This window comes from Notolepis coatsorum (assembly GCF_963971535.1).
Source record: "Notolepis coatsorum genome assembly, chromosome: 13".
NCBI classification, from domain to species: domain Eukaryota; kingdom Metazoa; phylum Chordata; class Actinopteri; order Aulopiformes; family Paralepididae; genus Notolepis; species Notolepis coatsorum.
In genome coordinates this window covers 42,695,201-42,708,081 of record NC_140177.1, presented here as the reverse complement: position 1 = coordinate 42,708,081, position 12,881 = coordinate 42,695,201, and the positions used below count along the sequence as shown (strand labels likewise).

The window sequence follows — 12,881 nt, the reverse complement described above, 5'->3', positions numbered from 1 at the left end:
CGTCTTTGTTGTAGATTCCCCTTTGACTCCAAATACACACACTCTCTCCCTCTTGCTCTCTCACTCTCTCTGTCTGGCAGTTGCAATGTGTTCTGCCAATGACCGGAATTCTCGATTATTTTTCAACAAGTATTTTATTTGAATACATTTCCATCATTGTCCAATTAAATACATATTCAGTATGAAGTTACACCTTTTGAACGCAAGAGCGAAATACTATACTATACAAAATACTATTCTCCGTGTTCGGGGGCCCTGTGCTACGCCGAGCTGGGGACGACCATCGGCAAGTCCGGGGCCAGCTACGTCTACAGCCTGGAGTCGTTCGGAGGGTTCCTGGCCTTTATCCGGCTCTGGACATCCATCTTGCTCATCGAGCCGGCCAAGTAGGCCGTCATCTCGCTGACCTTTGCCAACTACCTCGTGGAGGCCTTCTACCCCACCTGTCAGCCTCCGTACGATGCTGTCCGCCTCCTCGAATAAGATAAGATAAAATATTCCTTTATTGATCTCCTTGGGGAAATGTTGGCGTCATAACAGCATGGGGGAGGTACAGGTATGGGCAGGGTAATGGTAAAAAGTCATATATATCTGCAATAAAATTAGATTGAATATTTATTTTTAAATATGGGGGGAAATAAACAGTGGAAACAATATAATTGACTGAATATTAGAAAGTAAACGGTGTAATCAAAGGTGCAGATGAGTGTGTATGTCCTATCAGTTATATTATACGTTACAATAAATGTGTAATAAAGAATTAGAATCAGAATATATATTATTAGTAAAGTAAACAATATACACAGGTGCAGTATACACAAGGTACCCTAACTGGCATGATATACGTCATACGTTATACGTAGTAGTCTGTGCAGGTTAGGTGGTAAGAATCAGACACACTTACTGTGGTCCCAATAGTTCGTAGAATTTTTTTTCCATAACTTTCGAGATTGAGGTAAGAATAGAAACAGGGCGATAGTTGCCTGGTTCTAATTTGCTGCCTTTTTTGTGCAGGGGGGTTACTCTCGCAATTTTGAAATCTTTGGGGACGTGTCCCTGTTTTATGGAGAGGTTTATTATGTGTGTGATGACTGGGATGATGGTGGCTGCTGAGTCTCTTGAGGAATTTGGAGGGGATATTGTCATGGCCAGTGGCCTTGTTAGGTTGGAGGGCGCTCAGTTTTTTGAAAACCTCATCAGTTGTTACCATTTTGAGTTTGAAGTCGTCTTTGCGAAGGCTAGGATGTGTTCTACCCCAAAATGCCCAGAGTGGGAGGGTAGTTTGTTAACCAGTGTTGTGGCTATGTTTGTAAATAATATGTTTAAAGGCCGAATAGGATGGAGGAGCTTCGTCGATGGCCTATGTTCCTTTGTGAATTTAAAGGCCTAAGTAATTAAGTAAGTATGTTTAAAGGGGAACTATCTTACTATTTTTTTCACTATTTGGGCAATTTTACACAATTCCTTTGAGTCTATGGAACACATCTGTACGTTTCTTTTATTTTTTTATAATCCCACGGGACAATGCATTGGTAACTTGTTTCAAATGACAATATATACCCCAGTGAATATTATTGCACGGATCGCAATACGCGTGGGAGCGTGCGCTATGATATTTTGCAACAGGTTGACCTGACGCAAGTGCTGATACGAGGGAGGGAGAGAGAGATAGAGAGGGAGGGAGAGAGAAAGGAGAGATCGCTCCGAGAGCGTGCGTGTTTCCCCCCACACACACATGTAAATGCTCCGAGACGAGTCGCAACCTATGAGAGCCTCTCTCTCGCTCTCTCTATCTGTCTGTCTCTCCCTATCTCTCTCTCTTTTTTTCTCTCTTTTGAGGAAGTGTCAGTGACGGAAACCGCGTTCGCATTATTTCCACTCGCTCCGTTGTTGAGTGAATTGTTGATTGTGGGCGGTGGCTACAACCACAGAGGGGGCTGAGATATGCAGATCAGCAGCACCTACTTACGTCAGGGAGCGAGGCAATTCTGAATGGCTTGGTTCAGTGGGGGAGGTTCTTGTCTGAGCTGAACTGAAGAAACGAGAAAAGAGATTTCACATCTAGTCAGTGTTGGTACAACCCCACATTGCTCGAAAACAATGCAAACCACAGGAAAAGGCCACTTATAAGATAGTTCCCTAAAGTTTAAGTAATTGGCCACATCCAGCTTGTCTGTGATGAGAGTGTTTTCTGTCTTTATGTTGATGTTTGTAAATCAGGTTTTCAGTTTTTTACTGCAGCCTAGTTGGTTGTTGAGTAATTTCCAAAGCTCACAGGGTTTGTTTTTGTTTTCCTCAGTTTTATCATTGACAAATGTATTTTGTGCAGATTTGATCATGGTATATTTACATAGTTTCTTAGCCTGTTTCGTTGTTGTTTGAGTTTAACCACGTGGGCTTGGCAAGCTTTGACTGACTTCTTTTTCTTTTTTGATCCACTTTTTCTCCTTATTTTTCTCCTTTTCTCCCATCCCAATTTCGCCTCACCAATTCTCCCTTCAATTCTCCCCTCCCCTGTCTCGAACATTGCTAGACTATGCCTCCCACTGGTCGGCTGCAGTGAGGACCAAGCCTTGCGTCACGTGTCCCCTCCGGTACACGAGGAGGCAGCTGTCGCATCTTTTCACCTGAACAGCGCAATCTCTCAGTGGCGAGGAGTAACGCGTGGGAGGCTCACGCTGCCCCCGATACTTCCTGATTCTGCTGTACAGGCACACCAACCAACCTGTAGGAGTCGCTGTCCACAACGTCCAATCCCCACCCACCGGCTTTCCCACCCTCTAACACTGCCAATTGTGTTAGTATGACGACTGGACAAGCCGGTAGCAACGCTGAGAGCTGGGCTCGATACCAGCATCTCCTGCGTTAGTGGCGAGCGCCTTGCCCACTGCGCCACTCAGCCGCCTAAGCTTTGACTGACTTCTATGAAGTTCAGAGCATTTTTTGTCTCTGGATTTCATAGCGGTCAGTATGTCTGAGTGCATCCATGGCTCAGCACGATTTCTAACCCTGGTGGTTATCAGGGGGGCCATGTTGTTTAGTATTGATGAGAATTTGGTTTTGAATCTAAGCCATGTTTCTTCAACTAGTGTACCACTGAGCTCATCTGACCAGTCCAGGCTGTCCAGTTCTTGGTTAAAGGCCTCACTAGAGTAGGTTTTAAAGGTCCCCTGTCTTATAAATGGCCTTTTCCAGTGTTTAGCATTGTTTTCTAGCAATGGGGGTTTGTATCAATGGGGTCTGTGTCTCTAATTGATTGCTCTAATTCAGTTGAGACAATATCCTCCCCCAGTGAACTAAGCCATTCTGATTTAACTCGCTATCCTACGTAGCAAGGAGCTGATCTGCATAACTAACACCCCCTCTATGGTTGTAGCGCACTCAACAACAGAGCGAGTGGAAATACTGACACTTCCTCAAACGGGTTGACGTGCGTGGGCGGTCTCCCTGTCGCTTACTCTGACACGGAGCACCCCACACACACTCCCGACAGCATGTGGGGAAACACACACACACGCAGTCGGGAGCACTCGCATATCACTGTCAACCTGCTGCAAAATATCATTGCGCATGCTCCCACACCAATGCATTGTTCCGTGGGATTATGCCCCCCCGCGGCGAAATTAATTAGTATCCCCCTCAATCTCTCCATGTCTCTCTCTGTCTGCCAGTGCAGACTGTGGGTGACTGTCACTCAAAGCACATATGGGCGGAGCCTAGGGATGGGTACCGAATTCGGTACTTTTGAGGTACCGAACCGAAACACGTCGGTACTACCGAGTATCAATTCAAGTGAGATACAGAATTTTCTTTTTTAATTTTTTTTTTACCTTTTTTTTTTTTATGTCAACGTTCACACGCACAATATATGCTTACCTAGGATTTGACTTGATTCAACAACAAAGCAGTCGGAGCAATGGCAAGCCGAAAACTGTCGAAATTGTAGTTATTTGAAGTTTGGATTTTTTTTTCACAACTGAGGTAGATAAATTAGATTTCTTGAGACTAAAGTACAGAAAAAAGGTACCGTTGGGTACCGGTATCGATTCACAGGTACCGGTACCGTATCGGTTCAAATGTGAAAGGTACCCATCCCTAGCGGAGCCCAGCCCAAAACAGCTTGAAATCTTGAAGTGGAAAAATGCTGCTTTAGAGTACTTGATTAGAAATAGAAAACAATGCATTTAAAAAAAAATAAAAAAAAATTACAGATGTGTTCTATAGACTCACAGGAATTGTGTAACATTGCCCAAATAGTGAAAGGAATAGCAAGACACGGGACCTTTAAGGTCCCTAGATGTGACTGTTTTGTGACAGCCGACCTTTTGTTTTAGTTTTTTGCGGGTACAGAATATCATAAAATTATCGCTTAACCCGCATAGTGTGATCGTTTGTAATAGTGTAAGTGTAATCGAAATAACGTGGGAAGATCTGATTTCATTGATCTATGTTTATTTATGTCTATTTATTAGAACATAAGCTATTCTATAACATTACAGTGTTATAATAGTACTACACATTATTCGCGTTAACAGAGTAAACATCCTGAACCAGCCTGTAGTGGCTCCGGCCTGGACATGTGCGCGTCACGCGTTATGAGGGCTCCCCCGAGGCAGGAGCCCAGCCTGCCTTCCTCTCAAAATAGTAGGATGGGAACACGAGAGCGCTCCAGTCTGGAACTGGAAAAACACCCGTTATCGTCGCGCGGGAGGCCACAGTGATTGCAACATCGACCATTGCTGCCGCTCAGCTGTGAGCCCCCTTCAGTTCTCCTCACCGACTAGGCTCAAAATACCCCAGAGGAGCAGCACCGGTCCTGGGAAGATTCCTCACCCTGAGAGTTGGTCCTTGTCTCTGTTTCTTGAGCACCTTGTTGAAAATTGATGGTAAGCTCAGTTTCTTTAGCTTTCTTCACGTCTTTATTATTTATTTATTTTATTAATCTGTTTTGTCCAATTGTTTCGATTTTTCACTAGAGAGGATATGTGACTGTGATCCTGGCTGCCCACAGAGGGATATACTGTACCGTGACTCAGGCTGTATGTGTTGTTGTTACAGAGAGCATGACATGAGGTTTGGGTTCTGGTCTTCAGTCCCAGGCTGTTCAATAAGAACTTAAAGGAATTGTGTTATTCCTGTTATTTGGGACAGTTAGGTTAATAGTATTTGGTTGTTTTAGCTCGTTTTGATATTTTGCTAGTGTAGCAGGGTGGATTATCCTTGCTTTATGAGAGTAGATGTACCCTGTCACCAGGTAGTGGGAATGCAGCAGATCTGAGTCTGGCTGAATCCCCGACTGTAGTGCAGTAGTATTAGAGTGGAGCTTTAGCAGAGGGAGTGGATGGGGCCTAGGATTTACTAACCTAGGGGTGGTGCGCTGGTCCTTCTTGCCCTCCAGGGCGACTCGCAGTAATTCCCCACACACCCACACTTCTCCTAATACTACCCGCACCCTCCCACACCCGGTGGCAGTAGTGATAGATGATATACTTTCTCCCCAAAGCAGTACCTTTCCTTGCTGATGAGTAGAGACCTGTCCCAATGATGCATATGCAGGGGGTGGGGAAAGGGTTAAACAATACAACACATTACCCGGGCAGAAAGGGGTTAATACACCAGACACAGTAACAGACACACACAGTGCTCCCATTCAGTGTTCTTTACTGAAGAAATTATATAGTTCTTAACACCAGGCACAATGACCAAAGCTCTTCCCGCATACACGAGGCACAATGACCAAAGCTCTTCCCGCGTACACAAGGCACAATGATTAAAGCTCTTCCCGCTTACGCAACCCAATGAATAAAGCGCTTCCCGCTCCCCTGTTAGCTCCCCTGTTAGCCTCTTTAGCTGCTGCTGTTAGCTCCCCTGTTAGCCTCTTTAGCTGCTGCTGTTAGCTCCCCTGTTAGCCTCTTTAGCTCCCCTGTTAGCTCCCCTGTTAGCTCCCCTGTTAGCCTCTTTAGCTGCTGCCGTTAGCTCCCCTGTTAGCCTCTTTAGCTGCTGCTGTTAGCTCCCCTGTTAGCCTCTTTAGCTGCTGCTGTTAGCTCCCCTGTTACCCAACACAATGATTAAATCTCTTTCCACACCGGTCAATACACAGTAATGGAACCCGTCCCTTTAAGGGTTGAAATGCTGGGCTATCACACAACACATTTAACCAAAAGACAGTGGGCCCACATTGAAAACAAAAGTCCTATCTAAGCCGGCAGTCCCCCAAAACAACAAACGTCAGGCGCCCATAAGCAATGGTACACAGGCCAGTTCAAAGTACTGATTCTCTTCGCCTCTAAAAGGGCACGCGCCGCACAAAGAGAAAGTCTACCGATAAAGTTCCAGCACTCGGAGCGCTCACGGTAACAGGCTGGAGAGTACTTAACCAAAGCTTGGCCCGCTCCCACCACCAACCGTCCGTGTGGTGAGATGGCCGTCGAGAAGTCCCATGGTACCAGGAGGCAGGGCTGGGTGGACGTTAGGCAGGTGACTGCTGGAGGTGCGTGCCGTGCCGCGACGTCCGTTGAGTAGTCCACTGCTCGGCTGGAGAGGTGAAGCGACACGCGGACTAAACTGTGCCCTAGGCCTAACTGAAGCTAATCTGCGGATCGGGAAGACCCCCTGTCATGACGCCTATACTTTAGCTAAAACGCAACGTGTGCAATATCTAACACACTCTTCGGCAGTAGCTCGTCTGCTTCTTCGTTCATTCTTCTTCGTATTCCATTAATAACCCGCTTTGTAACTGGGATTATATCCCGCATGCTTGATGTCCGGAGCTCCTGCTCCACGCGACCTCCTCCTTCTCTGGAAAACGACGAAGAGGGTGCTCCGCTGTCTGCACCGCACCTCCAGTCCATCCTTCTTCACCTGGTCTCCTCCCTTGCCCAACGTCTCACCAGCTCCCCCTGGCGGCACTCCAGTGCATGCTCCACTATTAACTGTCAATGTTAGAATATGGAGGATCAAGAGGGGTCAGTGGGCACAGTAGAGTAAAAGGAATTAGGTTAGACACATTGAATTATTGTTAGACATATTCAGGTGTCTACACTAGCAAACAACAGATTAATATAGTATAGTAATTAAATAGCAGATGATATGACTGTGGCCAAGGAGATGTGGCATTGTGCCATATTTTATGGCAAAACACACCGTGAGAATACTGTGAATAAACAAGTCTGTCTCCCTAACTGGAAATCAATGTATCAAGACTTTTGTGATGTCATCAAGATTTTTTGGAGTTGGCAAAAATAGCACCTTCTGTCTTTTTATTTAATACAAAATTTTACACAAAACAAACACAATACAGTAATAATAATAATAATAATAATATAATAATAATAATAACAAGACCTCACAATACCACAACAATAATAATAACAACAATAATGACATTAGCAATAATAAAAATAATAAATACAGAACATAAAAACATAAAAAATCTACTGATACTATTACAGACACTACAAAAGACATTTCCTCCCCCACTCCCACCCCAGGACCCCCAGGACCAACACCCCGACCCCGCTCCGCAGCTAGATTGTGGCTTTAACTTTCACCTTCTGTCTTTCTATTCACTTTCTATCCATCCAGATCATTTTGGTGTGCTTTGCCTAGTTTTGGAGATGTCTGCCATCACTTCCAATACAATGGAGTTTAATGGCACTCGGTTTGTGGCACTCAAAGCACAAGAAATACATTAGAAACTCAAAACCAATGTCTCTTTCCAGAAATCATGACCCGGGAAGGATTTAAAATCATTGGGTGAACTGCCTCTTTAACTCTTCCTAATTCTGTCCTCAACAACAGCACCGTTGGCGATATGGGGGAAGTGAGACAGACGCTGACAGTCCTGTCTAAGACTATATGTCCCGGTTCACGGGCCCCGTCTGACGAGGACCTGAAGGCGCCGAATGGAGTTAAAGAAGAGAAGATGCGGATGAAGAGGGAGATCTCCCTCCTTAACGGGGTCTGCCTCATCGTGGGAAACATGATTGGCTCGGGGATCTTCGTCTCGCCGAAGGGCGTCCTGATGCACTGCGGCTCGTACGGGCTGTCGCTGGTCATCTGGGCCCTCGGCGGCGTCTTCTCCGTGTTCGGGGCCCTGTGCTACGCCGAACTGGGGACGACCATCGGCAAGTCCGGGGCCAGCTATGCCTACATCCTGGAGTCGTTCGGAGGGTTCCTGGCCTTTATCCGGCTCTGGACGTCCATCTTGCTCATCGAGCCGGCCAGCCAGGCCGTCATCTCGCTGACCTTTGCCAACTACCTGGTGGAGGCCTTCTACCCCACCTGTCAGCCTCCGTACGATGCTGTCCGCCTCCTCGCCGCTGCCTGTCTGTGTAAGGAATGTTCCTTTGTTTGAATAAGATAAAATATTCCTTTATTGATCTCCTTGGGGAAATGTGGGCGTCATAGCAGCATGGGGGAGGAGGGAGGGAGGGTACAGGTATGGGCAGGGTAATAGTAGAAAGACATAAATATAGGCAATCAAATTAGAATATAAGAATATGATAAAGTAAACAGTGTAATCAAAGGTGCAGATGAGGGTCTGTATGTCCTATCAGTTATATTATATGTTACAATAAATATGGGCAATAAAGAATTAGAATCTGAATATATACTATGAGTAAAGTAAACAATATACACAGGTGCAGTATACACAAGGTACCCTAACTGGCATGATATACATCATACGTTATATGTTGTAGTCTGTGCAGGTTAGGTGGTAAGAGTCAGACACACTTACTGTGGTGGTGTGGTGTCCCACAGGTTCAGAAAGACTAGCAACGTGGGGGAAAAGGATAGTCTAAATAAAATGCTGTAAAAAGTATATACTAATGTGACAATAAAAAATCTGAATCTCAAAGGGATAGTTAAATTATTTTTTTTACCTTTGCCAATGATGATGTTGATTGGTAGAATTGGTAGAATCCTTTCTCGGCACAATCCAAGCTGTTCTTCATACTTCCTCATACGAGCTCTGGCTAGTTAGCCTCAAGCCAATGCAAAGTCAATGGGGTCGAGCTCCTGTCTGTCTCCTGTTTACAAGTTGATTGAGGCTGAATTAAATTAGCTCACTGAAATGCGCACAAAGTAGATTTATTTTCAATGAGCCTTCATCAGCTTGTACAGACAGGAGCTTGGCCCCATTGGTTTTGCATTGGTTTGTGGTTAACTATCCACAGCTACTGCTAGTATGAGGAACGGCATGTATTGTGCTGAGAAAGGACTCTACCAATCATCATCATCATTGTAAGTAAGAAATAAGGCCATGGTTCCAAAAATCTGAGCTATCCCTTTTAGATTCAGATTCTTTATTGTCACATCAGTATATACCTTTTACAGCATATAAGAGTGAAATATGTATGCGTGTGTGTGTGTGTGTGTGTGTGTGTGTGTGTGTGTGTGTGTGTGTGTGTGTGTGTGTGTGTGTGTGTGTGTGTGTGTGTGTGTGTGTGTGTGTGTGTGTGTGTATATGCCCCAGTAATTGTGCACGTGTGCATGTATAGCTAGGTGTATCAAAGTTTATTTGTCACATACACATTTGACATGCATTATACATGTAGGTGTCATCTTGGACTCAGACCTGACCTTTAAATCTCATATAAATAAGGCCATGAAAACGTCATTCTTCCACCTAAGAAACATAGCGAAAGTAAGACCTTTCGTAAATAAAAAGGATGCAGAGAAACTTATTCATGCTTTTGTATCAAGTCGGCTTGACTATTGTAATGCACTGTTCACTGGTCTTCCCAAAGCAACCATTGGGAAGCTTCAGCTTATCCAAAACTCTGCAGCTCGATTACTAACTCATACAAGGAGAAGAGAACATATCACTCCAGTCCTGGCCACTCTGCACTGGCTTCCAATAACTCATAGAATTGATTTTAAGGTCCTTTTCCTAACATATAAAGCTCTTAATGAGCAAGGCCCAAAATACATAGCAAATTCCCTAGTTTGTTATCTGCCCTCAAGAACGCTACGGTCATCCACTACAGGTTTACTAGACACGCCCAGAAACCAAAAAAGGATAGGAAGTATGGCATTTGCCAACTATGCCCCAAAACTATGGAACACACTACCAACACACATCAGAAACGCCAGCTCTATACACATTTTTAAAGGAAAATTAAAAACGTACCTATACAGTCTAGCTTACAAATAGTTATGGCTTGGAAAAACCTGATGGATCCATGAGGCTAGGATAAGCCTTGTGGACCCAACTTTTTAGATGAAGGAACGGGTACATAGGAGACACGCCTCCAGTTTTTCAAAAGTTTTTGACACGCCTCAGCTTCTGAGCTGAAGGCGTGTTTTTGCGGACCTCCCAAACTTTCAAACTTTTTAGATGAAGGAATGGGTACAATAGGAGACACGCCTCCAGTTTTTTCAAAAGTTTTTGACACGCCTCAGCTTCTGAGCTGAAGGCGTGTTTTTGCGGACCTCCCAAACTTTCAAACTTTAGACTGTTTTCTTTATACGTTTTTCTTTTTCTTTCTTTCTACCACAATACACGGCCACTGATGGATCCATGGGACTTGGTAAAGCACTATGGACCCAACTATGACCACTGATAAAAACGTAACTACACTAGCGTTATAAGAGCTAAACATTGCTACCATACAAGTGCATTGGTTTAGTGCACTTCCGGTTGCCACTGAGCGGAAATGTTTGTGCGGACCTGTTCTCCCAAACTGGTAAGCAAATGACTGTTTTTACGTTATTTTCATTTTTACGTTACTATTATTATTATTTTTTATTTTGATCTTAACTGATCACTATGACTTTATTGCTTTTATCGTTATATATGCCTATAATTGTGTACAGCACTTTGAGCTACATGACATGTATGAAAGGTGCTTTATAAATACTTACTTACTTACTTACTTACTTACTTACAATGGCAGTGAAGTGCTTCCCCTGCGAGTGCTCCCTAGAGACTTCGCACATAAGAAAAAGGAACTCATAATCAACTCATTAATACTCAATACAACTCTTAATGTTGTCCGGCAGCGTGGCTACATGAGTAGAGCTCCAGACTCATGATCGGAAGATCACCTGTTCAAGCCCCGGTCAAGACCTTTGTCGGAAAATGGTATTGTTGTCCAGCAGGGACACTCTGTCCTCTGGACTAGTCAGTAACAATGCCTCTGTTACAGTGATAGGGACACCGTACAGCTGCGAGTACCGTCCTTCGGATGAGACGCTAAACCGAGGTCCTGAATGAATTCGGTTGTTAAATAACCCAGGGCGCCTATGCAAAGAGTAGGGGGTTCCCCGACGTTCCCGGCCAAATTCCCAATCAGGTCTCTGACATCAAGGCCACCTAATCATCCCTTCCCCTTAATTGGCTGATATCAATCCCTGTCTCCTGAGCCATTCAGCCATTGTGTAGTGAAAGCTCGGCGTTGCTAATAAACATTTTAAATAATTTTTATAAACTGGTCAACACTGCTCAAAATGGCTGTATTTCCGTATTTGGCTGCCTGGTGCGCCTGCGCTGTGATCACAGCGCATGCGCATCATGCACCCAACGCCGGAAATAATGCAAGTTCAAGTTTCAAGTTTCTTTATTAGTTGACATGCAAAGATACAGAATACCTTCACATGGAATGCTTTTTTCTGTTATGCTCCTATGAGGATCATAGGACGCTTGGATCATACACATACAGCTCATTACAGTAATATTCCACAATTATTACATTTTAGATAGTAATAATGGTACAGAGCTTTGAGACAAACATATGCATATTCACCACCGCAAACAGACTGGCAGCCGTCATAGGCAGCGCCATTTACGGAAGGAGGGGGTAGTGGGTTGGGGTTGTTACAGGGCTGAAGGGGGGGGGGGGGGGGGGGGAAGTGATCCCTCACACGAGGCAGCCGACAGTGCAGCGCCAATGCAGAGGAAGGAGGGGGGGGGGGGGGGGGGGGGGGAGTGCACAAGCCAAGTCCTGGGTGGGGGAGGTAGGGATTGGGTGGGGAAGCCGCTCGCCACTCTTATCTCCCAGAGGCCTTCGACTCCAGCAGCTCCCCGTTTTGACCTTGGTCAGGAATTTGTTTTGGCTGACTGACTGGCACAATTGATCCCAGCCACGTCACTTTAAATTTGATTTGAATAGAGTGAAATATAACTCTATTGATTTGAGTGGAGTGAGTTTTAACAACTCCGTCCAAATGACTGAATGCATTATTAGTCCAAGTGTCCAAGTGTCTTATCAGTTCATTTTGGTAGATCCTGTGCGCGGTAAACAGATCCAAAATCTTCTTATTGCAGTCCAAAAGCTTCGATAATCCAAAAATGACCACGTTTTCAAGTTGGTAGCCCGATTATGATGTCCCAATAGGCAGAGAGGGTTAGCCTTATTCTGCTTCTTGAAGAAAATATGCAATCCACTGATTAGATCCATTTAGAGTTGATTTGAGTATAGTCCGGCCACCGGCACGAAGCAGGGCATAGCAGCGTCGGGCTCCATGAGCAGTAGAGGCGGCGGTAGGAACGGCCTTGAAGGCCTAGGGAGAGAGGAAAGAAATGCGACTTGTCTCTGCAAGAGGTGGGAGGAACCAGTGGCAGTGTTGACCAGTTTATAAAAATGATTTAAAATGTTTATTAGCAACGCTGAGCTTTCAAACCCCACTGCGTGTGTGTGTGTGAAACCCTAATGCAAAGGTGAGTACCTTTGAAATGTCTATGTGATATATTTTGGACCCACCGCTCGCTTTTAAGCAGTGCTTGAGGTGCACATTAACATGGCTAGTAACGTGGGAACCAGTGACTGCGTATTCAAGCAGGGCTTGCATCACAGTCACGAAAGGGGCTATTTACCACTCAGCTCTGGGGTTTAGTACTGGTGATAACTCACCACTGTATCCTCTATGATAAGGTC

At 44.9% G+C, this 12,881-nt stretch overlaps 1 protein-coding gene across 1 annotated transcript in view; it reads left to right on the top strand.

Moving 5' to 3' along the window:
* Positions 1 to 4,761: 4,761 nt before the first annotated feature.
* Positions 4,762 to 12,881, top strand: part of LOC311239700 (Y+L amino acid transporter 2) — a 38,561-nt gene continuing 30,441 nt past the window's right edge. The window contains exons 1-2 of the mRNA XM_084328109.1: positions 4,762 to 4,886; positions 7,801 to 8,333. Of these exons, the coding sequence (XP_084184235.1) occupies positions 7,814 to 8,333 (520 nt within the window). The 5' untranslated portion in view covers positions 4,762 to 4,886; positions 7,801 to 7,813. The remainder of the gene's footprint in view (positions 4,887 to 7,800; positions 8,334 to 12,881) is intronic.